This window comes from Silene latifolia, unplaced genomic scaffold (assembly GCF_048544455.1).
Source record: "Silene latifolia isolate original U9 population unplaced genomic scaffold, ASM4854445v1 scaffold_274, whole genome shotgun sequence".
NCBI lineage: Eukaryota > Viridiplantae > Streptophyta > Magnoliopsida > Caryophyllales > Caryophyllaceae > Silene > Silene latifolia.
The window spans coordinates 181,985-206,219 of record NW_027413216.1 but is presented as its reverse complement, the minus strand read 5'-3'; the positions used below and the strand labels follow the sequence as shown (position 1 = coordinate 206,219).

Below are 24,235 nucleotides of genomic sequence, written 5' to 3'. Positions count from 1 at the left end.
TATCATGTCACATGTAATTATTCTAAGCATGTATACAATATACACATCTTCTTTTGTGAAGCATATATATGTGAATGACACACAAGACAATTTGCTATGTTAAATGCCGTGTTCATTATAACTTTCGTTCGTTCGAGCATCGATATCTACAATGGTTGACTTTGAAACTATAAATGGAAGGGGCAGGAGTGGAGTTTGTTGGTGGCGAAAGAGGCGGCTGATCGATGTGGGTTCCTGTAGGAGAGGTGAAAGTTGAAAAGGAATGAAGAGAAAAACATGTACATGGATGAAAAAAATGAGAGGGTAAAAGTGTCAAACATGTACATGATTAAGTAAAACATTTACATGAAAGAGCAACACCCTTTAAGTATTAGGCTACATTTGAAATTTATATGTTTACCCTTATTAGTTTCTTTCCCAAAATATTATTAATTTCATTTCACCCTAAATATTTTACTTTTGATAATATGTTATCATATATTTAGAATAATTCAATTATTTCTTAATAATTTCCTTATATATTGCTTATTATGTTTTTTTCCTCATAAATTTTAAACTTCACTCCATTGTAGTTAGTTATTATTAATATATTTAGAAGTTTTGATTTGTTTTTTAATAAAAAAAAATTATTTAAAATATAATTTCAATTGATTGTAGTATTAATTGAAATAGAAAGTGGCTTAAATTCTCATGAAAAAATATGTGCAAACTTAAAAATAGAAGAGGAAAAAAAAGAAAAAAAATACCTCACCATCCAAGGTGAGGAAAAAAAGTAACTTTCATCTAATTGGAATTAAATATTACCATATTTTTTAATTATAGTAAATGAATTCACATAAAAAATTCACTCAAATCCTTTCCAAATTTTCCTCTAATTGAAATAATTCCTTCCTTTAACTTATTTGTCTACAAAATTGGATTCTGCCACATGTTTAAATTCTACTAGTTTTAAACCCGTGCAAATTGCACGGGTATGCTATTTTAGTAATTATTATTATAAAAATGTTCAAACAAATTTTTTTTTGATTAATATTTATATCAAGTTTATATATTAAAGATTGTTAATTATACATCTCAGCTGAAAAAAAAACACATATCTGTTATAACTTTATTCATTGTTTTTAAACAAAATTTTGTTTAGTCACAAAAAGTTCTCTACTTTTAATATGAGATATGAGATTGACACTAATAATTAGGTTGTTGTTTTTATTTAAACTAGTCTTAAACCCAGTGCAAATTGCACGAGTAGGCTACTTCAGGTTTTGTTATCTTATAATTATTCTTTTAAAATGTTATATAATTTTTACGTTAATTAGTTATATCTTTTTTAAGGTAGGTATCTATAGTTGCTTTTACATAATTTAAGAAAATCTCTCTATTTTTTATTAAAACAATTATAGATTACAAATTGAGTTATAAATAAGTTTTAAACCCGTGCAAATTTGCACGGGGTTTGCTATTTCAATTTTGTTATTATTGAAAATCATTTCGATATGGTTTCTTTGTTGATACGTGTCTGATATGCTTTTTTTTTTTAAACCCGTATCAAGTGTACAAAAACTTGTATAATTTATAAGAAATTCGTATTGTATACTTTTATTGACCCGTACTATTTACGAGCTTGTAAAAAAATACGTTTTGGGTTATATACGATAATCCGAAATGAATGTACAAAAACTCGTATAATTAAAGTTGGATACCACTTCATCCTAATAATTATTACTTCATACAATATTACTTTTGAGTTGGTCCATGTAATTGACCCATATGGTGTAAGATCCGCGTATAATTTCTTGCAAAAATCAGCTAAACTCCTTTAAGACGGAGGTATCCGTCTTAATATTAAAATAGGTTGAATATAACCCCAGTCCCCACAATGTGTATAATGGAATATTTTACTTTTCCATATGTATTTTGTTTTCATCCCTTATAGACCTATTTGACTCGCCTTAAACATAAGACATATATACCCTTCTTAAATGAGAATTTACCTTCTCTTTTAAGACGGATATATCCGATTTTAACATTAAAACGGGTCAAATATCATCCCACAAGTGCATAATTGCATATAAGCAAATTTATAAATTTTTTCTATACATTTTACTTTTATTTATTTTAACTACTTGACAACCTTAAACTTAAAACAAATATACTTGTCTATAATGAAAAAAACATTAACCGTACATTTTAATCTACCAATTTAGCTCATATTAAAAACCCATCCCTTGCCCCATATAAATACATCTAATCTCTATACTTTTAAACCCATGCAAATTGCACGGCTTTACTTTTTCAGATTTTATTATTATCAAAATACTTATTTATTACTCTTTTATTTCGATTATGTGTTTATTATATGTTCTATTTACGTCTCTCTTTTTTCATTTGTTTAGCTTTCATGATTGAAAACATTTATAAAAGTTAATTTGATCATCTACTATCAAAATTATTATATTAGTCTCATCATTCCGGGTTTATTTTTTTTTATGTTTTAATTTTTACCAATTTAATATGTGAAATATCATGTATCTATTAGTAAAATTACTATATTTTAATAATATAACTTACCAATCTAAATAGTTTGTATGAACAAAGTATAAATATTTTAGTTATTTGTAATACCTCATTTGTCAACACCAAACAATACTACCTAAAAATGCCTAATAATACTACCAATTTGTATCTTTAAGTGGCCCATCTAAAACAATTAAAGGACAAAAATCCATTCATGTTCAGTAAGCCCATAATGTAAATGGTTAATAAACCCAAGTTAGAGGAGATTAAAAGAAGTCTTTCATCTGCAAAATATTACCCTAGCAACTCCACCTAATCATCTCTCACCGCCCCTCTCATTCTCTCTCTCAATTTTTTTTTTCATTTTGTACCTATTCAAAATTCGGTATGGATCTTTCAATCTTCTAAGTTAAATATCTCAATTTTGTCAAATGATTTCAAGACCTTTTACACAAAATATCCGATTTGATGATGTAAATTTTTTTTTTTTTTTTTTTTTTTTTTTTTTTTTGTGTTTGATGAACTCATCAATTAGGTAAGTATATGCATGTATGTCAACTTATAAGATTTGTTGAGCTTAATTGTTTGTATGTCGGATTTTCCATTTTTGAGTAAATTTTCACTCGTTTTAAAATTATTTGTGTTGTTATACTCTTTAATTTAGGAGATCTGATGCTTTCATTAGAATGAAGTTATCCCTAAATTTATTTTTTTCAAAAAAATATTCTTATCTTAAATTAATTTATGTTCTTTAAGTAATTTTCATTTTTTATTGGGTTTTTAATATTCAAATTTTTTATATTGATGAAATATTTCTGTAATTTTTTCAGTTTAAATAATTTTTTGAATATTTTTAAACTGTTATTTTAATTACTTCTCAAAATTTATTTTTATTGGCTCTCACAATGTACATATTTAAAGATTAAAGATGTAAGATTGTATATCTATGAAATTTGGTTTTTTATATGACATTTATTTCGTTTTTTTTCCAAATATTTTAAGAAAGTAATTTTTTCTTAGTATTTCAATTTTTTAAAATTATAAAGTAGGTGGTCATTATTGATTTTGTTATTTTTAAATCATGGTTAAGTTGTTAATTGAACACTCTAATAAATAGGAGGATTGGAAATGCAGATAGACATGGAGATTTACAATAGTTGTGTAATTTAATTGAGATCAATGTTGTAATTATATTTTATAATTTTATAATGTCGTAATTTAATTGAGAACAATGTTGTAGTTTGTGATTGAACACTTTTGGATTTGGAATTAAACATTAAACATGTGAACAATAGTAAGTCGTAACATTGAACAATTAATTCTCAAATAGTTAGTGGCCCTAAAAATCAGGAAATAAAAATCTGCATTTGATTTATTGACTTTCATCCACAGGCTGACAACTCAGCACTGTAGTTGTTCTTTTAATGAATAGGATTTCTCAGGTATTATTGAAATATGGTCTTTCCTCTTAGTTAGAAAAGTATGAAATGCTAATTCAACCTTGTAATTGTGTATCTAAAAGAAACGACACCGATAAAATAAAATAAAAATATTATAAAAATTAACACATATTATAGACCATTTGTGTGAATACGTACCATTGCTAATGTCGAATAGTGAAAAACGAAGGTTTTATGCTGATTGAACCACTAATTATAATGGGGTTGAAATATATTCATAATTTATAATTTTTTATTTGTAATTATCAAATTAAAGTAATAAGTGTCATTAATTTTGTATAGATTTGTAGTTTGTTAAGTTAATTCGTTGATTTTTGGTTTAAAAAGTGAAAAATGAGAGATAAAGGGGTGGTGTTGAAGTTAGGGAAAAAAGTTTAAAATTTACCAATGACGCGTGGTAATTTATCGATGATCTTTATGCATTCGATATCTCAAATGAACTAAAATATTGACCCGATGCGACCCCGTTTTTTGAGGAACCCGAAATGACCTCTTGTTTTAGGGTTAAAACCCGACCCGAACGGGGTGACCTGTTAGGAGAAAGATAAATCAAGAATTTTATTAAAATATTACTCTGTAATATTTATGTTTTTTATTTGAAACAATAATTAAAAAAATTATTATTTTAAATACTCCAAATTACAAACACAATTAAAAAACAGTTTTATATGACTTTTATAATATTTAATAATAAAAATAATTATAAAAAATGTTATTTTTATTATTATGTTAATATAATTAATGTAAGCATTTAATATGATTAAAATATTAATTTTAAATAGGTTTTAATTTTTTTTTAAAAAAAATTATTAATATTTTTTTAAAAAAAGGCATTAGAAATTATTTTTTGACCGCTATTCTGATCCAAACCGGTCCGTGACACGTATGAACCGATCCGTACTTGACTAGACCCGTATTCGACCGGACCCGTACTTTAATCCAATTCGTATGGCTTGACCCGGGACCCGGCCAGTCTGACCCGTTTGAGAGATCTAGTCCAAATATAGAGTAATACCCTAATGCAAATAGTCGGTACTTAGTCCTTACTAAACAATCGACCCAACTAAAATAATAACCTAACTATTAGAAACCCAAAACTTGCGTTTCCACTAACCTAAACGGCCTAGGCATTTTCTGTATTCAGCAGCTTGCTTTGCAATTCCACCCTAATACAATTCACCTTGTTCATTTCTATCTCCCTCACCAACCTGAAATTCTATTTCATCCTTCTTCATTCACAAATCACAACCACTCCAAGGACCAAAAAAAAAAAAAATCACAACCACTCCACTCAATCTAATATCTTTCCATATTTCACTAATTAAGACTTAATATAACCAATGGGTCCGAATAATCATTCATTTCCGTTTTTGACTCAAGATTGTAGATCTCATTGGCTAATTATATTTAAGTCTACCAAATTTTGTAAAAGGTGATATTAAAAATAATTATTTTTATGTCGAAATTTCCGTTTTTGAGGATATTTTCACTTTTTAAAATTTATTTTTGTTGGTGTACTCTTTAATTTCAGAGATCTAATGTTTTGAGATTTTTTTTCCAAGCAAATATTGTCATTTTAAATTAATTTCCGTTCTAGAAGCATTTTTTTCACATTTTTTTTATATTAGTGAGTTATTTTTAGTAATTTTTCCAGTTTGAATACCTGTAAACTACAGTATTATTTTAATTATTTCTCTTAATGATTTATGCAAGCTTTTACGAAGTGCATCATTAAAGATGTAAATCTAGAAAGTCGGACTTTTTAAACGTCATTTTATCTTTTTCTGAATATTTTTTTATAGTATTTTCAAATAATTTATGAATAATTTTTTTGTATTTGTATCAATTTTTTGTAATTTGCTGTTATTTATTTTAATGTAAATTACTGTAATTTGTTGTTGTTATTGTAATATAAATTATTCATAATTTGTTATTCGTTAATAAATAGTTAATTCGTTAAATTATTCATAAATATTTCCGTATAAATCATAAACGTAATCATTTACATACAAAACAAAGAATAAAGGACGATTATTTTTAATAAATTCCTTATTTTTACCACTTTGGTCATGGTACCCAATATTTTAAGTTTGTGTTTCATTTTTATTTAGAAAAAAAATTCAAATGAGCATAACTCCTAGACCGCAATTGATTCGTCTTTTTCTAAAATTATTATTTCACCATAATATACGATTTTAGAAAAAAAAATTGTCGATCGACATTTTATACGGTTTTTTCTTATCGAAAATCTCAAATCAACCATATCTTCAATTTTAAATTTTCGAATGACCATTTTCTTTTTATCAATCAGAGATCTCGAAAAGGACATCAATTTTTTAAAAAAAAATTAGTAATTCCGATTTCGTTTATGATTTATTTTTGAAAATTTTAAGAACGATAAAAAGTAGACGCGTTGTCTTAAAATCAAATCTCGATATCACGCGTCACAAATTTAAAAAGTTGGCAAAAAAAAAAAAAAAATTTTCCGTATTTTTTAATAAATTCCTTATTTTTGTGGGTCCCGTTTCACGATTTAGAAAAAAAGAGGTCACGAATAATTAAATCAAGACATCCCGAACAATTTCGCAAAACACATCAAAACAGACGTTATTTTTTAATTAATTCCGTAGTTTTTTTCCGTGGGACCCGCATTTCAGGAATTTAAAAAAAAAAAACTTGTGATGATGACGTGGACACACATAAATCCTTTAAATGTTCTTGTTTTTATTAAGATAAGATAAGTGGTGTACGGAAGATTCCATACACCAAGTGTAACTGTATCATCTTCCGTATGGAATATGACAATATATTTGACAAAAATGAATTTGTATTTATCTACTCGTGTAGATTTTATTTGATCCGTTATAAATTTGTGACGGATATTATCGGTCACAAATTATTCACCCATGGACGGTTATGAAAAATGATTTATGTTAGCCGACCCTAAATCATTTTGGGATTGAGGCTCTATTGTTGTTGTTGTTGTTGTTGTTGTTGTTGTGATGACAATTAACGGAAGAAGAGATGAGACAATAGCCTACGTCACGGGAAAACAAAGGCCCAAAACCAATAAACACGTTTAATTCGGCCCAAAACCGTTTCACACACAACATCCCTCTCTATAAATTCGGCCGTTGTACCCTTTTCCTCATTATTATCGCACTTTCCTCAAATTACAGACCTTTTTATTCATTTTAACAAGAGAGATCGATTAATAATGGCGGAAGAAGGACAAGTCATCGCATGTCACTCCAATGAACAATGGACTCTCAATCTTGACAAGGGCCAAAAGGATCAGAAATTGGTACTTTTCTTTCTCTATTTTCCCCAAATTTGATCCATTTTTTTGGTATAATAATTGGGGTAGAATGTTTGTGAATTGTGATGAATTATGGTTTTGTGTGTTATTTTATTTGGTTGATTGTGTTTTTCGTCGAGAATAATCGTGATGCCTCTTTAACTTTTTAGACTTTTATGGACTGCTTAGAATTTTGTGTCGGTCTTATTTATTTGTTCGGCTTTGATTATTCAATATAGGTTAAATTGACATTCTCCGGTTTTATTTATTTGTTCGGCTTCGATTATAATACCCGTCCCAGAGAATGTAAATGGTAAACAAATGATTGGGATTGAGGGAGTATAATATGTTTCACCTATTTGTTATTAATGTGGTTTGTGGAACTAGTTTGAGTTTATTTCATCTATTTCTGAATTCTGTGGTGGATTCGCCGTCCAAACCCCAAACCAAATAACGGTGGCCTAGGTTTCAGCACAAGTTAATGATGTTAAATGTTTTGAGAGTCGGGTTTATGTAAAAATCCTCATTTACGTTAAACTAGGTTATTGAAGCGGTCCGTTTCATTGAGATTGAGTGTCTCATGTGGTAACCTGTATAATGACAGGTTGTGATTGATTTCACTGCTTCCTGGTGTGGACCTTGCCGTATGATTGCACCGTTTCTGGCTGAATTGGCTAAGAAGTACCCAAATGTCTTGTTTCTCAAGGTTGATGTTGATGAGTTGAAGGTACCTCTTTGGTTGTTTGCTTTCATCAACTCGAACCTTCCTTGTTTTTGCCAAGTTTTATATGCAGTGTTCATGTTTGTTTATTGGTTTGCTAATTTCCCCTTTTAGGATGTTGCTGAAGCATGGAATATTAACGCTATGCCTACCTTTATTTTCCTGAAAAACGGAGAGAAAGTTCACGAAATAACTGGTGCTAGGAAAGAAGAACTTGCAGCAGCAGTACTAAAGCACTCAGAGGGTTCAGGTGGTACTTCATCAACTTCTGCAATATAAGCTGCAAGTTTAACAATGGATTTACCATGAGCACTCTTGTGTTGATGTCTACTAATATTAATCAGTATTATGTCCGAGTGATTTAGCTTTGGATTTCCCTTATAGTTTGCTAAGCTTGACGTTAAAGCTAATAACATTTGTGTGTTTTAAGCATGGTTTGTCCATTTATCATCACATCCTTCGTTCGTCTATCGTCATTTCTATAATAACAAGCTGTTGTGACATTGAGACTGGGTGTCTTCATGTGCTAATGTTACAACTATATATTCCTTGTCTTGTGATATTGTATTCCTTGCGGTTTGTGCAACCTGCCGGTAAACTGTGCTCTGCCAAGTATGTAGTAAAATGTAAATCACTCGCTAATATAGTTGTGAATGGCCTTCATGGCACAGTATGTTCCTCGTTGCATTAAATGTGTAATGGAAATCTTATGCGGGTATGTGGGAGTCAACTTCATAATGAATGATAAATACAAAAGTTTTTTCGACTGATCTCATCATATGTAAAACTATCTCAAACAAGACGACAAAGAATGCGCAAAAATTTCAGAACACAACTCTACTACTACTACTGCTATTCAGTACATGATATGACCAAAAAATAACACTAACGATTGAATCCATGCCCAACCATGTTCATGCCGCAGTATGTGCCTTCATGTAGCTCTGTCCCATTCCCTTTTAAAAGGCAAGAGAATGTTTCACAAAACTTGGATTACGTTGGCGGTCCTTGGCCTTTAGGTCATCATCTCTTTCTCTTACCTTTTCCCTTTGTATATTTGACCTTTAGTTGTGCTCGACATACCTATGAGCAAATAGCTTCAATTGACAATCGTTTTAGAATGTTTGGGCATGGATCCCCACCAAAGTTGGTGTTTGATATTGAAACTGAACATCTTTGCTTCCTGATACACATCTGTGACAGACAAAAAAACAGTAAAACATCAGGCTAATCTTTCTTAATTTCGGTTGATGCTAAACGCCATATGCCCCAATGCAATGGGATGCAGCAATTGCAATTCAAACCCAGGGCGTATAGAGTATAATTTTAACTCCCAAGTTTATCCGGTTTCAAGCCGGGCCTTTCCCATTTGTTGTTAAACCTTTCCCATTTGTTGTTTAACTTTGCACTTTTGCATCAGGTCAATGTAAAAGAACTATAGACCACTAGTTAAGATAAATTACTTCCCAACCAGTTGCTCAAGTGATGATCAGGAGTGTATTAAGAAGAACAATGAACAACGCCATGATATAGATATAGTGGTGGGCTTACTTTCTCCAAAATGGTGTGGGAATCTTCGGCATGGCAAGTTCCCTTGAGGAAACTTCCACAAGTTCCTGAGGGAGTGCCAAAACTCGCGAATTGGATGGAAGATATTGATTGTCCTACTCCACATTGTAGGTGAGCCTTGACATGATCAACTGTTTTGTTATAACTTTCACCATCTAAGCTCCAATTATCAGCTGTTGGATGGTGTTCATACACATCAGAACATACGCGTGCTACTGACCTCTTCACAAGCGAGATCTTTGATGCATCCCCTCCCAATTCCTCGAAAATCACCATTAAATTTTGCCGAGGCTTCAACCATGTCCTTGGAACATGGTACCTAACATTACCAAAGAAGTAATTATCACTGTAACTCAGCTATGATAGCACAAATAAACAGTATGACAATTACAACAGTCTCACTATAAGGTTGTGGCAATAAAGATATGGCAAAAGGGTCATCCGGAGCAGTCAATTTAGGTACAGGTAATTGGGTATGTTTGCATTTAGGTCAAGACATTCCGAGCTCAATTATGTGTAGGTCTATTCGGAGATATCAAAAGTTAGGTCAGATCACTGAGATAAGGTCAGTTCTGCCAACACTAACAATACATTATACATGTGAGGTTTTCGGATAAATACGAGGTATACGATATTAAATTAAATTTTTCCTCACAAAACAATGTAATTGTTATGAATTTATGGTGAAAACCAATCATATTATCGTGGACCCTTGTCAACTGAAGCAGATAAATTGGTTGTGTTACATTACGATAGGATAGTCTAGTCTCATAGGAAAGTTTCTTTGGCAATACATTGATTTATCAGATCAGGCAGACATTTCGATATGGTAGTGGTTACTGATGAGCATAGAGTATTACCATCTTTGAGTAGGACTACCGCAACCGTGCTGGCATTTTGCAGGGCGATAAGTCCCGTGATAACTGCAAGGACCACAGTTTCCCTTAGCGTAATTAGTCCAATATCTGCCTATATTATGGCCATTGATCCAAATTTCACCTTTCCCCATGCTCTGCATATCTAGAGCCACTGGTTCAACTCCTCCAGGTGCGTCAAAGTAAGCCTGCAACAATGCATAAACTCATATCTCAGATTCATTAAAAATAGTGTTAGTCTTAACTCGTGAAACTGTCTCACAGATGAAAATCGTTAAACACTTAAACAAACATAAAATTAGAAGGGGTTGTATACTTGTATTAAATGTATTAGAAGAGTAATTATTGGGCAAGTACTAAGTAGAATGATCTCACCAAAAAAATATTATGTAAAACACAAATTATAGAATGGAACGATCTAATGCTAATGGGTTAGTCATTCCTTTGTTTTAGTCTTTTAGTGGGTAGATGGGTTGGATTTGTGGGTCTAATGAACTAATCTCGCACAAAATTGTGTGAGATCTCTTAGAAAGCTAATGACGTCCAGTGGTCCAGTGTTTCTGGTCTCACCTTGTACCATGTCAAAGGCTGAGTACTCTGAGCAGCAAGCGAAGCTTCCACCCAATCGGTAGATGAAACTCCTGTCGGATGTGCTAGATTCATTTTTTCTCCCTTCAATCCAATCTGAAAAATAGAGTGTTACTTGGAGCTTGAGATAAAACAAATCAACAATAAAGTATCAGTCTCAGGGTAACATGACCCTCATGGCACTGTTATATGAAGGTCGACTAACCTGATACGACCATTTCTGCCACGTCAAATCCTTCTTGCCACTACGAAGGCCTTGCAAAATGACTGGACCTAGAACTCCAGTGCTCCATGTTTCAAAACGCGGTCCAACGTTCTTCATGGCAAATTAATAAATCAGCATTTGTCTTTCAGTAACAAGATAGTATGATGATAGATATATAAACCAGTTCGGGTAAATTATATCGTGCCCTCGGGTCTATGATGAGCAATAATGCTACCAAAGCTATTTTAATAATACTTGTATAAGACCGTTTTACTGTAAGACAGTTCTAATATCCATTCAATTAAAGGTGTATTATCAAATGTGAATGAATATTTAGGACTGTCTCAATGAAACAATCTCGATCCCCTTTCCCTCCTTCAATTATTGTGCTTGGGGGCACACAGTGGTCCTAGGACTGCCGTACATATGTATGCAGTGACTAGAATGATACTCGGGAACATACCGGCAAACCAACGGCTACGCTTAATAAAGCAACTCTATTCACTCCTGTCCGAAGCTTGACTGGTCCTTTGAACGTAAATCGCCTATCTTCCCTAGATCCGTAAGCTGACCCTGAATTCAAGGACAAATTTGCAGAAATTAATACTCCCTCCATTCCATTTATTATGTTTTATGTCCCAATTTCATTTTTGGTCCAATCCAAAATAAATGACCCTTTTCTACATCATTTTTGGTCCATCCCAAATTCTTCAAGCCAAGGGGTAACAATGGTATTTTATTACTAATGATAAGGGTAATGTGATGGGGTATCACTTCCAAGTCTATGGACGTGGTTAGTGGTTACCCTAGTAATAATATATTAAGGGGTAACTGTGAAATTTGACAAAAGTACCTGACAGTTGCCCATTGAGGAAAACATGAACAGCATGCCCTGATGATTGCACTAGTAGTTCGGGAGCTTGGCCATGTAAGTCGGATTGGCTGACTACAACGCTGGAAGGCAAGACAACCACAGGATACATGAAAAACTGCTCTTGGATAACACAAGCTACAACAGTATTACTCTGGGCCACAAAGGATTGCTTTTAAGCGAGATAAGAGGCTCAGATATACACAGCCTTGCCTCTCCCTTTGAAGTACCAAGATGATGTTCCCATATGACCCATAATGAAAACTTGTTTTGATTAGTCGTTCATGAAATAAGAAGCGTAAACGGTTTGGATATTTTCTGCTATTCCATGATATCCCAGAGTCTAAGATATTTTATAAATGTAGATATCAAATACTATTTGTACGAGAAATCAAAATTTCAACGTGATTTAAGTACATATTTTGCTTCTATTTTCAATCTCAGCGCATAAGATATCTTATCTCAAGTTCAGACACCTAATTTCACAACATGAACAATGAGAGTTCATTCATTAATCTTCTGTTTGCTCTTAGAGGTCATACCTAGTCATGTACCATAGATAGTCACTGCTGTCTCTCGTGACATTGACCTGCTCCAGAAGTCCATTAACTGTCATTGTAGGACTATCCTCTAAAGAAGAAAGATCCTCATCATATGTCTGCCACGACAATAACCGGGAACTTGATGGTAACATTTGCATATGTGAGGTTTGAACTCCAACCTAGATGAAAAGGGGAGAATTGTAGTTGAAAATAATTACAGCATAAATAAGTAAATAACCTATGAAATAATACGGGAATAATGAAAGAAAAACATACCTTGGCCGTGTTGAAGACTACATTTTTACAATCTGGGAGTATGCTTATAGACCATGCTGGTAAATCATACTGTTTATTACGGAATGTTACTCTCTTAGATGAGGTGAAATGGTAATTGTAAAGAAAAGCTGCACAAGTCCCTTTCCCAGAGAAGACGTGAGCCTGTACAAGTACATAGAATCAGGCCAACAATATCTGTAGAGAGGCTAGTATAAAAAGAAACCAAACCAGATCCTTATTTGTTCTTCATTTAATCTTATAGGGTTAAATATATAGGTCAGACATGTAAGACTGTTTCATGTAGTTTTTGTGCAGTACTAGATGCTGCAGGAGTTCGGGAAATGGGATTCTAAGAATGAGTAACTCGATAACTGCTAACTGACCTGTTGGTAGGTCCCTAGTGAAGTGACAGTAGGATTAGAAGAGACTAATGCCCTTTCACAAAGCTTTATTGCTCGATGAAGCTGTTTTAAGTGTCCGTACTTGGGTTGCCTGATTAAACCTGTATATCAAATATTCAGTTAGGAACAGCCAAACAGAAGTTAAAACTTAACCCACAGAGAGGCTCATTCTGTATGTTCAGTAATGAGCATTATGTCGTCAAATGAGGAAAAAAAGGGTAGTGAGTCTTTGCCCTAGAAGTCTAGTTATATTTGACAACAGAAAATTTCTGGGACACTTACCATACTCATCAATAGGAGCATCATAGTCATAACTAGTTGTGATGAAAGGTCCACCAGCAGTGCGAGCAAAGTTTGTTCCACCATGATACTACATGACAACCAAACATTGCGTCCAATGAAACCCAGTTCAGTTTTTCACATTTTAGTTACTGTCAGAAGTCAGAACATAAACAAAAGATGATGACTGGTGCTACTAACCATGTAATAATTGAAGTATGAGCCTCCACTTTGAACAAAACGCGCCACTGCGAAGGCCAAGTCTTCAACTGGTCGGTCATGAACTGGACCACCAAATTCTGTAAACCTTCAAGCCAAAGCAAATTTTTTTATCAGAAATCACTGGTGAATGAAAAAGCTACACAAACATATTATCATGAAAACTTAAATGAGACGGTCTCCACAACCCTGAAAAACAACTGAAAAAAACTTAAGGATTTGAATTGGTGACAGTGTGAGACCGTTTCATACAAGACCCGCTAGAAAATCATGTATATCAAGCGACAGTGTTAGAGATTTACCAGCCACTCCAAGCTTCAGTCCACATCATTGGTTTGTTTGGTTTGTTAGGCTTGAAAGAATCACAATAGAAACCATTGCATGTGTTTATCTAAAAACAATACAAAAGTAGAAAGCACCATACAGGAATCAGGTTACAAGGTCACAACCAGCAAATTAGCAACATTTAACTAAACTTCTCTAAATTTGAAGATTGAAATATAAAGGCAATATTACTTACTACTGGACCAGGGGCATCATCTTCCTTACACATCAGCCATGGGACTCCCGTATTCAATCCAACAGCCATTTTTGCAGCCCAGTTTATATATGCTTCACCAGCTGCTCCGAATTCTTTAACCTCCGACCCATATTCATTCTCAATCTAACACAACATGTTATTTACGTGAGAACTAATTCCCACAAATCCGTCAAAAAAAAAAAAAAACTGAGCGAGAAACCAGTACATGTACATTTATCTCTATACAACAATTTGATCAAATTCTCCAACATGATTTGTTATGAGTACCTGTCGAGACATGGACCTTATTCAGTCACTTGTCAGTATCAACCACTTTATGGTGAAACGACTGAAAGTGAGTCACAACAACCAATTTGAGATCTAGACTACTCATGCTTCAACATGTAAATTAATCTCAGAGAAGAAATCCAAAATTACCACACCTGAGATAGGATTATTGGACCCCCCTGAGATGCAAATAATCTTTCACTTTTCATCATTTGAACAATCTTCTTAGTGAAGCCTTGCATTGCTTTCTGTACAATCAATACAAAGTGAAACCAATTTAATTAATCATTATACATAGTGTGGCTGTGCTCATTTTAATAAAGTTTTAGTAATTGTGAGATAAGATCAAACAAATAAGCAAAGATCGAACCTTGCATTGCTTTATGTACAATCATAACAAACTGACAATGACACCAATGTAATCAAAATACTAGACATAGTTGTTCACTTGTTCATATTACCAAGGCTTCAGTACATATGACTATATGAGCAAAGATCAAAGTACCCGTTTTTTTTTTTAAGAAAAATGCAAAATTTTATACTCTTATAACAAAATTTGAAGTAATGTTAAGACCTTAAATGGTTCATTGTCTGTTCTGAAGCTGATTCCAGGAACATACTTCAACCAAACAGGAAAACCTCTGCATCAAACACAAAGCAAACCACATTAATCTTGTAATCTATTTACTCTTAAACCATGTGTCATTGATAAAAGTAAATATTATTAAAAGAAAACTATTCCCTTCATGTCAAGTCATTTATTTATTTCGATTAAAATACTCCTCACAAAGAATACGAAAGTTAAACAAGCAATTGAGACGGAAGGAGTAAGTATTAAATGAAGTCTATAATTAGAAACAATTAATTACCCAAAATTCCATTCAGCACAAACATAAGGACCAATGCGGAGATTAACATAGAGTCCAACTCTTTGGACTGTCTTTATGAACCTCACTAAATCATATCTCCCTTCAAAGTTATACTGCAAAACCCATGTAAATTACCAACTTATGATTAATTTCTATAAAAATTAGATAAATTTAAATTAATATTTTGAATCAGATTGAAAGAAAATTACTTTTCCAGGAGAATGTTCATGTGCATTCCAGAATACATAAGTGTCAATAACATCCAAGCCTCCAACTTTAGCCTTCCTTATAAGATCTTCCCACATCTACAACATCCAAATTATAATCTATCAACATAGTTATATTAACAAAAATCGACTGCGGTCGTTTCGTTATAATGCAGTAAATATGGGTGCAATGTGTTGTCGCGGTAAACTTCAAAACCTTGATAACTCAGTCGCAGTCGCGTTTTCATTTGAACACGGAAAATCAACATAAACAAAAGGAAGAGATGAAGAATTACATGAGGAGTACTTCTAGGATAATGAATGGAGCCAGAAATGAGGATTTTGCGTTGGCCATTAATGATAATTCCTTTACTATCATAAGTAATAGCAGAATGTATGAACTGAGAACACAAAAATAAGTTGAGAATAAAGAGAAATATCAAAACCCTGGAAAATGAGCTTGTTTCCATTAATATTTATTTATGGGTTTAGTGTTTGTATGTCTCTAAAAATAGAGAAAATGTGTATGGAAAAATATAGGGATTATGTGAAATTTGATTAAATGTAGAGAAAGATTGGTTCCTTTATATAAGTTGGAAAATTTTGTGATACATTTTGGCAGTAGGCTTCACTTCCATGCCACTATCCACTATGTCACAGTACTACAGTAGTACTGTTTTTTTTCTTTTTGACACACACTACTGTTTTTTGGGTGCACACTGCACAGTTGTTTCTTTTCTTTTGATCTCGCAAGCGTTGTGAGTTGTGAGTTGTGAGTTGTGACGGGTTATGGGTTATAAATTATGACGAAGATATTATTATAAAAACTAATCATCTATAAATTTGTATTTGTTATAAATAAATACCGTTGTTAGGGTCCTGATTTTCGTAGTATATTTTTTACTCACACAGTACGTCTTTGACCATATTACCCTTTCCATTTCCCCTTCTTTAAAAGTCCCTTTCTTCTTTCTCCATCCACCGCCACTATCACCACCGCACACCACTAGCCCCTCCCTTGCCGCGCCACCACCAATGTCGTCCAATACCTTCCCTTCACCGCTCAACATTCAGTCTTAATCATGTAAATCGTGCTTTTAATCAAGCCAGCCCCATGATCGAGCAAATCCTACGGCTGACAATTAATTATCAAGCTATATGTTACTCCTGATCAACATAGTATGATCGGCCCTCCAATGTGTTGATCATCATTATCATCATCATCTTACCCAAAGCGTTGATTTTTGCTCAAGTTTATTATTATGAGGTTCATTTTATAAAAATTAAGAATCGGATTAACTAGTCTATGTGTGTCATAGAAATCCCTTGATGCACGTCATTACAATCAAATATTCAAATGATAATGAGTTGGATGATTTCGTTATCGAAATTGATGATGATGATGATGATGAGCATAATTAATAAAATTGATGAATTGAAAGGGTAGGTTTGAAAGAATTAGGTTTAGAGTTTTTTAGTGAAGGGTAGACAAATGGAAATTATTGTGTAAAAATACTGAGTTTAGTAAAAAACGTATTGCGAAAATAAATACCGATTATGGTTATATTTTTAATAATATATAAATACAATAGTTGGTCTCAACCATAGCCTCAGGGTATTGGGAGGTATGTAGTTGAATACTTGAATTCACACTTCGGGCCCAAAGGGCCATTCGTGTGAGCTGCGTGTTAGAATATAAAACTGATTATGAAACTTTAACCATTAACATTTCTCAATCACAATTCACAAACTTGTGACGTGTCACAAATGAGAATTTATGTTCTTCAAATTGGTATGGTACCATTATACGAGTAAGATTGTTCATCGATTCAAAACGAGCATACTTTTCCAAATACACTCGTTTCTTTATCTCGTCTAAAATTTCTTATATAAAAGAAACAAAAGAGAGCAACAAATTAACACGAAAGAAATAGGACTAGTTAATAACAGTCAACTAAATTTATTATTCTCTCAATTTCACAATAATCCTTCGAATTGAATTTTTGGTATTCTCCAAAACAACGGTTTAAAAGTATTTCAACTTTTAATATCTCTCAATATATGAGTAGATACTTCTAGAAACATAGGTTTTTTCTGTAAAAGTTTTGATACTGTGAAATCATTATATATATAAATTTATTAACATTTTTCAAAGTATTTTTTTATAAATATAATAATTGAAAATGGCTTATATTATAGAACATGATATGTAAATACATTAACAATAACATTAATTATAATACTATGGCCTCGTTTGGTTGCCCTTTCAATTCATGGGAAAATAAAAATTCCATGAATTGTAAAAAAGGGAGGATGTTTGGTTGCCAAGTTTTTGGCAAAATATAGGCATTCAATTTTCCAAGGAGTTTTGAATGCCTATATAATGGTGTAATTGAATGACCTAGCCCCCTAGGTAGTTCACAACTCCTGTGGAATTCAACTCCTGAATGAGCAACCAAACGACTTTTACGAATTCATGTGAATTCGTATATAGGAAAATAATTCACATAAATTGGATATTCTGGTGTCAATTAAATTTCTAAATGAACCAAACGAGGCCTATGTATGTGTTATACTCCCTCTCATCCAGATCAAATATAACAGTCCGTGTTAACTTTGGTCTGGATGGGGGAGTATGGGTTATTTATAGCCGACACACCAACATTTTTGCATTGTAAAATAATGAGGGCAAAAAATAAAGAAATCTTTTTATTGGAAGTGGAAAAAGGTTTAGAAAAAGAGGAATGGGAAAGGGAATTTTAGCTGGTAAATTGTTAATGGTAATTAAAATGCAAGTTGTGATATAAGAAAACTAAGAAAAATATGGTATGTCAGCTCTTCCTTTAAAATTTTGAACGTTTGAAGAATTGGCTGACTGACTGAGGAGAAGTCACTCTTAAGTCTGACCCTCTTGACTAACTTCGAGGACGATCTCTCCTTCCAATGTTAAATGGGTGTCTAATCATATTATTATTGGAGTCTAGAATTACTCATTAAAAGTTTTGAGAATTATTTATTTGAAAACGGTTTTACACATATAGTTATAATACGAATTTAAACATAATTTTATTTTTAGTAAAATTTTTACTAAAAAATCACGTTTTACGATAAATTTATATAAAATCGTCTTAAACGAGTATTTGTGAGGTTTTTTAATTGCGACAAAAAGTGTATCAAAAAAGCAAAATATATAATGAGAGACAAAGTTAGAGAGAAGGTGGAAATATGGTTCTTCTTTCTGGGTTTCTAGCAATGGCTAAACACAAAAAACTTCTAAATTCACAAATCTCTAAATAATCGTATACAATTAAACAAATTTACTTTACTTAGATTTAATAATACAAATAATACTTATACTCCTTTAACTAATTTATCAAAAAATTTATCTGCTCGGGTGGAAGAACACATGGAATCGAATCAATTTGCGGTGTTATCGGAATCTGGTAAACAATCAGAAACTGTTCAACCGTCTGATATGGAAGAAGAAATGGGTCTGATTGCTGAAGATTGTTCGGAAACGGATACTGTTAATGATGATGAGGACTGGCAGGAGGTCTCGCATAAACGACAAAGCAGTGAATCAGGGCAGTCATCTGGTGATGGTAAGTTACATCTCACTTCTAATGATGTTCAATGTGAGTTGGATTACTGGAAAAACGTTGTTTACTGCTATATTTTGGGGGCTAATCCTCCTTGTCCTATCATAGATGGATTTGTCCGGCGTCTGTGGGGTTCTGATGAGATTGATAAAATCTCCTTTCAACCCAATGGTGTGTTTTTAGTCCGGTTTAAAAACCCTATTAGGAAGGAAACAGTGTTGCACGGTGGTCCTTATTTTTTTTTGATAACAAACCCCTGATTGTTAAGGAATGGACACCCGAGGCCAAACTGATTAAGGAAGATTTGGATTTGGTACCTATTTGGATTCGTTTTAATGGGTTGCCACTGAAGTTCTGGGGGCCTGCTCTGAAGAAAATTGCTGGATTAGTGGGGAAACCTGTAAGGACTGCTGTTGACACTTAGGATAAACGATTCCTAGGGTATGCTAGAGTAATGGTTCAAGTTAAGATGGGGCATCATTACCCTTATTATATTGAATTTGTTGATGAACTGGATAATAATCAGAGGTTCAATGTGCATTATGAATGGAAACCTATTCTATGTGTGAGATGGTAAAGGCCTGGCCATGAGGTTAAGAATTGTGTGAAGAAGACTGAGGAGGGTAAGGCTAAGCCTAGGCAAATCTGGAGGCCTAAGGTGACTAAGCCCCCTGTAGTTTCTCCTATACATCCTCCTGTGGTTGGGGACATCATTACTCCTATACCTACTATTGAGGTGGTTCAGAGTTCTGTGATACCAGCTAGAGTGATAACCAGAATCTCTAAACAAGGTGTTCAGATTCAGAGAGGTAAATGCACTTTTATGAAAGCTCTGAATTAATCTGATAAGAGTGGCATGACTGGTGGTTTGAGACAGGCGGCCTATTCTCAGGGATAGGTGTGTCTGCACAGTCTACTGATGGTGGTGAATTGGTTGGAGAGCCTACTAGTGATCATGGCTAACACAGGTTTATGGAATGTTCGTGCGTTCAATAGTCCTAATAAGCAGAAGGATGTTAGATGATTTCTGCATATCAATAACATTGGATTATTTGGACTGTTAAAAACTTGGGTTAAATTGTGTTCTTATAATAAAGTTCATGATATTTTGGGTAGAAATTGGTCTGTAGTGGTTAATGATGAGAATATAGTAGGAGAAACAATATGGCTAGTATGGAATCCTTCAATTTATCAGGTGGATGTAATAAAAATTGATAAGCATGTAATTCATGTCAAGGTGAATTTTATGGCTACTGGTAAGGGGTGGTGGTTGTCTTTGGTTTATGAGAGGAACAAAGTTCATGAAAGAATTCCTTTGTGGACTTCTCTGATTCAAATGAAGACTTATGTGAATGGCCCTTGGGTTATCTTTGGGGATTTTAATAATGTCTTATCTGTGGATGAGAAACTGGGTTCTGTTGTGTCTGATGCTGAGATTAACGGGTTACTGGACTGTATGATAACTTGTGAAATCAATGATATAATCTCTCATGAAGCTTACTATACCTGGAATAACAAACATGAGCCTTCTGATAGAGTGTTCAGTAGGATAGACAGGGTATTAGTAAACTATGAATGGTTAATGGAATTCCTTGATACTTTGACTACCTTTCTACCTGAAGGACTATATGACCATTGCCCTTGTTTAATGGAAGTGTGGCCTTCTCAAGTGAGAGGTAGGGAGATTCAAATATTTTAATATGTGGGGCAAGGATGAGGCCTTTTTGTCTAGAGTGAATGAAGGGTGGCAGTCTGATATTTATGGAAGGCAAATGTATAAGATTGTCAGGAAGCTGAAATTGTTGAAGCAACATCTCAGAGAGCTTAATAGGAATAATTTGCTAATGTGGAGACAAGTGCTCAGATGGCTCAATTCCAACTTAGAAATGCTCAAGTAGCTCTGCATTATGATCCTGCAAATCTATATCTCCAGGAAGAGGAAAGAAGGGCTTCTCAGGTGTATAAAGAACTGGACATGGCTAAAGTCAATTTCTTAGCTCAGAAAGCTAAATTAACCTGGTTAAGGGATGGGGATAGTAACAGCAAATATTTTCATTGCCAAATTAAAGAAAGGAGAATGATGAACAAAGTGTTAGCTATTAAAGATCTGGGAGGGGTGCTGAAAACTGAGGCTGCTGAGATTAAGACAACCTTCCTTGAATACTATGTCCAACTGCTGGGTTCAAGTAAGGCTGTTCATAAGGTACACTACCCTACTGTGAGAGCTGGTAAGATTGTGACCCATGAGCATGCTGCTGGACTGATTCAACCTATTACTGCCAGCGAGATAAGAGAAGCCCTTTTTTCTATTCTTGCCTCCAAGTCTCATGGTCCTGATGGGTATTCAAGTCAGTTTTTTAAAGATGCTTATGAGATCATTGGTAAAGATATTGAAGCTAGAGTGATGGAATTCTTTCAAAATGGTCAACTTCTTAAGCAGCTTAATGCTACCAACCTTACTCTTATACCTAAAAAGAATAGACCCGAGGTGGTGTCTGATTTCAGGCCAATTGCTTGTTGTAATGTGTTATATAAATGCATTACAAAGGTGATTTGTTCTAGGTTAGCTAAGGTCTTACCTGACCTTGCTAGTGCTAATCAAAGTGGTTTCATAAAAGGGAGGGATATTGTGGATAATGTGCTCATATGCCAAGATTTGGTAAGGCTTTACAATAGGAAGAGTTACTCTCCTCGATGCATAATGAAAATTGATCTTAAGAAAGCGTGTGACTCAATTGAGTGGGTATTTATTGAGCATATGTTGAGGGCATTAAAATTCCCTACTCTTATGATTGAATGGATAATGGAATGCATTACTACCTCTACATTCTCTTTGTGTTTGAAAGTATCCACCTTTGGTTTCTTTAAGGGCAAAAGCGGCATCAGGTAAGGGGATCCCATGTCTTCTCTTGTCTTTACCTTATGTATGGAGTACCTAAGTAGAATTCTAAATGTAGTGACAGAGAGGCAGGAGTTTAAATATCATTCCCTTTTGCATATCAGTCAAGCTCTGTCACTTTTGCTTTGCAGATGATTTGTTCCTTTTCTGCAAAGGTGAGAAGGAATCTATCAGGGTTTTACTCAAGGCATTTGCCACCTTCTCAGCAGTTTCAGGACTTGAAATTAACAATTATTATTATTATTATTATTATTATTATTATTTTTTTTTTTTTTTTTTTTTTATTATAAAATGCGCGCAGCTTTCATTATAATAAAAAATAAAAGGTTTACATGAAATTGGTGGGGAGCCGAGAGACAATCTGGGCTCCCACACCCTTAGCAATAGTAAAGCTAATACGAGTAAAAATGTAAGCGGCTACCCGAGCCCCAGCATCCTGAGATACCGAGAATTTCTGGATCCGCTTGAGCAAGGCAACAAAGATCAAACTCAACTCCCAAGTGAAGAGAAAGAGAAAGGTAGGAAACCATAACCCGCTACCGCGCACAAATCCCCATACTTAGCACACTTTCGCCGAGCAAAGATCGGCCGACAACCCGGCCCGGCACAAAATCCGCCAACCCGGGCCGAGTCAAAGGTGAAGAACTCACGTCAGTCGACGCACACATCACGCCCCCTGTCCCAAGAATAAAGCAATAAATCCGCAGGACGAAGAGAGCCCCCATGCCCATCAACCAAACCGATATCAACCTCCTTCCCCGCAGTAATACCAGATCTATAGCAGATGTCGAAAAGAGTGTCCTGGACAAGGTTATGCCGATGTTTAACGCCCACGATGCAAGACAAGAAACAGCGTGGTCACCAAAAACATCCCAAAGAAAAAACCCGAGAGCAAGCAGACAGGGCCTAGATACCGTGAATAACGGAACACCCGGACGATACCCCAAAGACACTACGGTAAGTCCTCCCGTTCATAGTCCGACCCAACCCCGAGATAGGAACCGCACGTAACCAATCGGAGGAGTGGGAACCTGCCGAGACGCCATGAGAGCGATCCGGCGAGGTGTCAAAGAGAAAATGTAGACTACGAGGCGTGAGCAACCGCCGTGAAATAAATATCTCGCCAATTTCTTCATAAGTTTGGGGGCGCAATTTCACTAGGGTGACCTAATATATCGAACCTCGTAGTCGCAGAAAACACTGCGCGGCATCATCAAAAGCAGGCCAAACAGCTACAACACCGAAAGGGCGAGGAGCTTAGCCTCGCAAAACCAAAGAGATCGCAAGCGGGACACAATAAAAGCATAAAATAAAACATCTCCCGCCGCATAGACACCAAGTCCACCAAGATGAAAAGGGAATGTAGCAAGGCGCCACTGCCAATCCCCAAAACCCGGCCCTGACGCGATGACAATACGTTCCAAGCTAGAACGCAGAGCGGCATCAAAAGGAAGATGGACAGACCCAAAAACACTAGGGGAGCAAGTACGAAGGGAGAAGTAGAGCTTAGATATACCAGTACAAGCTCGAAGAAGAAGCAACTCACACTGCGGGTCCTCAATCCTCGCAACCAAGTCCATCAGCTCAATGGTCTTAGTTACTCTCGTCGCCACAATCTCACTGCTAAAACCAGGACAAGTACTGACCGGTCCTCCCAAAACTGTAACACCACGCAACGGCCGAGAAATAGAAGTGGGGAAAACCCCCGGAAGCCGGCTCCGTGGATCCTCAACAGGCCAAAAGACCTCCGTCTTGGAGACATTTAGGTGTAAACCAAAACGAGGGCCATCCAACCTAATCATGTCCAACACCTTCCCTACCTCCAAAGTATCTCCCACAATGGTGCCATCATCTAAGTACCAGGCCTGCAAAGTGAGGTCAAAAGTGTCCCGGATCTTGCAAACCAAAGGATGCAAAACCAACGCGAAAAGCAAAGGCCCCAAAGAATCACCTGCCCAACACCCCGACAAGACCACAAGCAAGGTGCTCCCCATAAAAAAGGCGGGCGGGCCGAATAACAAAACTCCACCCAACGG

General features: G+C 34.5%; 2 protein-coding genes across 2 annotated transcripts; one reads left to right on the top strand and one right to left on the bottom strand.

Annotated features, from left to right (window-relative positions):
- Positions 1-7,117: 7,117 nt before the first annotated feature.
- Positions 7,118-8,553, top strand: LOC141639098 (thioredoxin H1-like). Its single transcript, XM_074448284.1, has 3 exons — positions 7,118-7,278; positions 7,877-7,999; positions 8,108-8,553. Exons 1-3 carry the CDS (start codon positions 7,192-7,194, stop codon positions 8,270-8,272), a joined length of 375 nt encoding a protein of 124 aa, XP_074304385.1. The 5' UTR covers positions 7,118-7,191; the 3' UTR covers positions 8,273-8,553.
- Positions 8,554-8,703: 150 nt separating this feature from the next.
- On the bottom strand, positions 8,704-16,448 carry LOC141639096 (beta-galactosidase 3-like). Its single transcript, XM_074448283.1, has 19 exons — positions 15,998-16,448; positions 15,705-15,800; positions 15,496-15,608; positions 15,201-15,267; positions 14,782-14,874; positions 14,339-14,482; positions 14,121-14,209; positions 13,801-13,906; positions 13,603-13,690; positions 13,303-13,421; positions 12,920-13,081; positions 12,644-12,822; positions 12,084-12,184; positions 11,694-11,803; positions 11,231-11,341; positions 11,008-11,121; positions 10,423-10,625; positions 9,545-9,881; positions 8,704-9,187 (listed from the first exon to the last, which is right to left on the bottom strand). The coding sequence occupies exons 1-19, from the start codon at positions 16,169-16,171 to the stop codon at positions 9,077-9,079; spliced, it is 2,517 nt and encodes an 838-aa protein (XP_074304384.1). The 5' UTR covers positions 16,172-16,448; the 3' UTR covers positions 8,704-9,076.
- Positions 16,449-24,235: the final 7,787 nt, after the last annotated feature.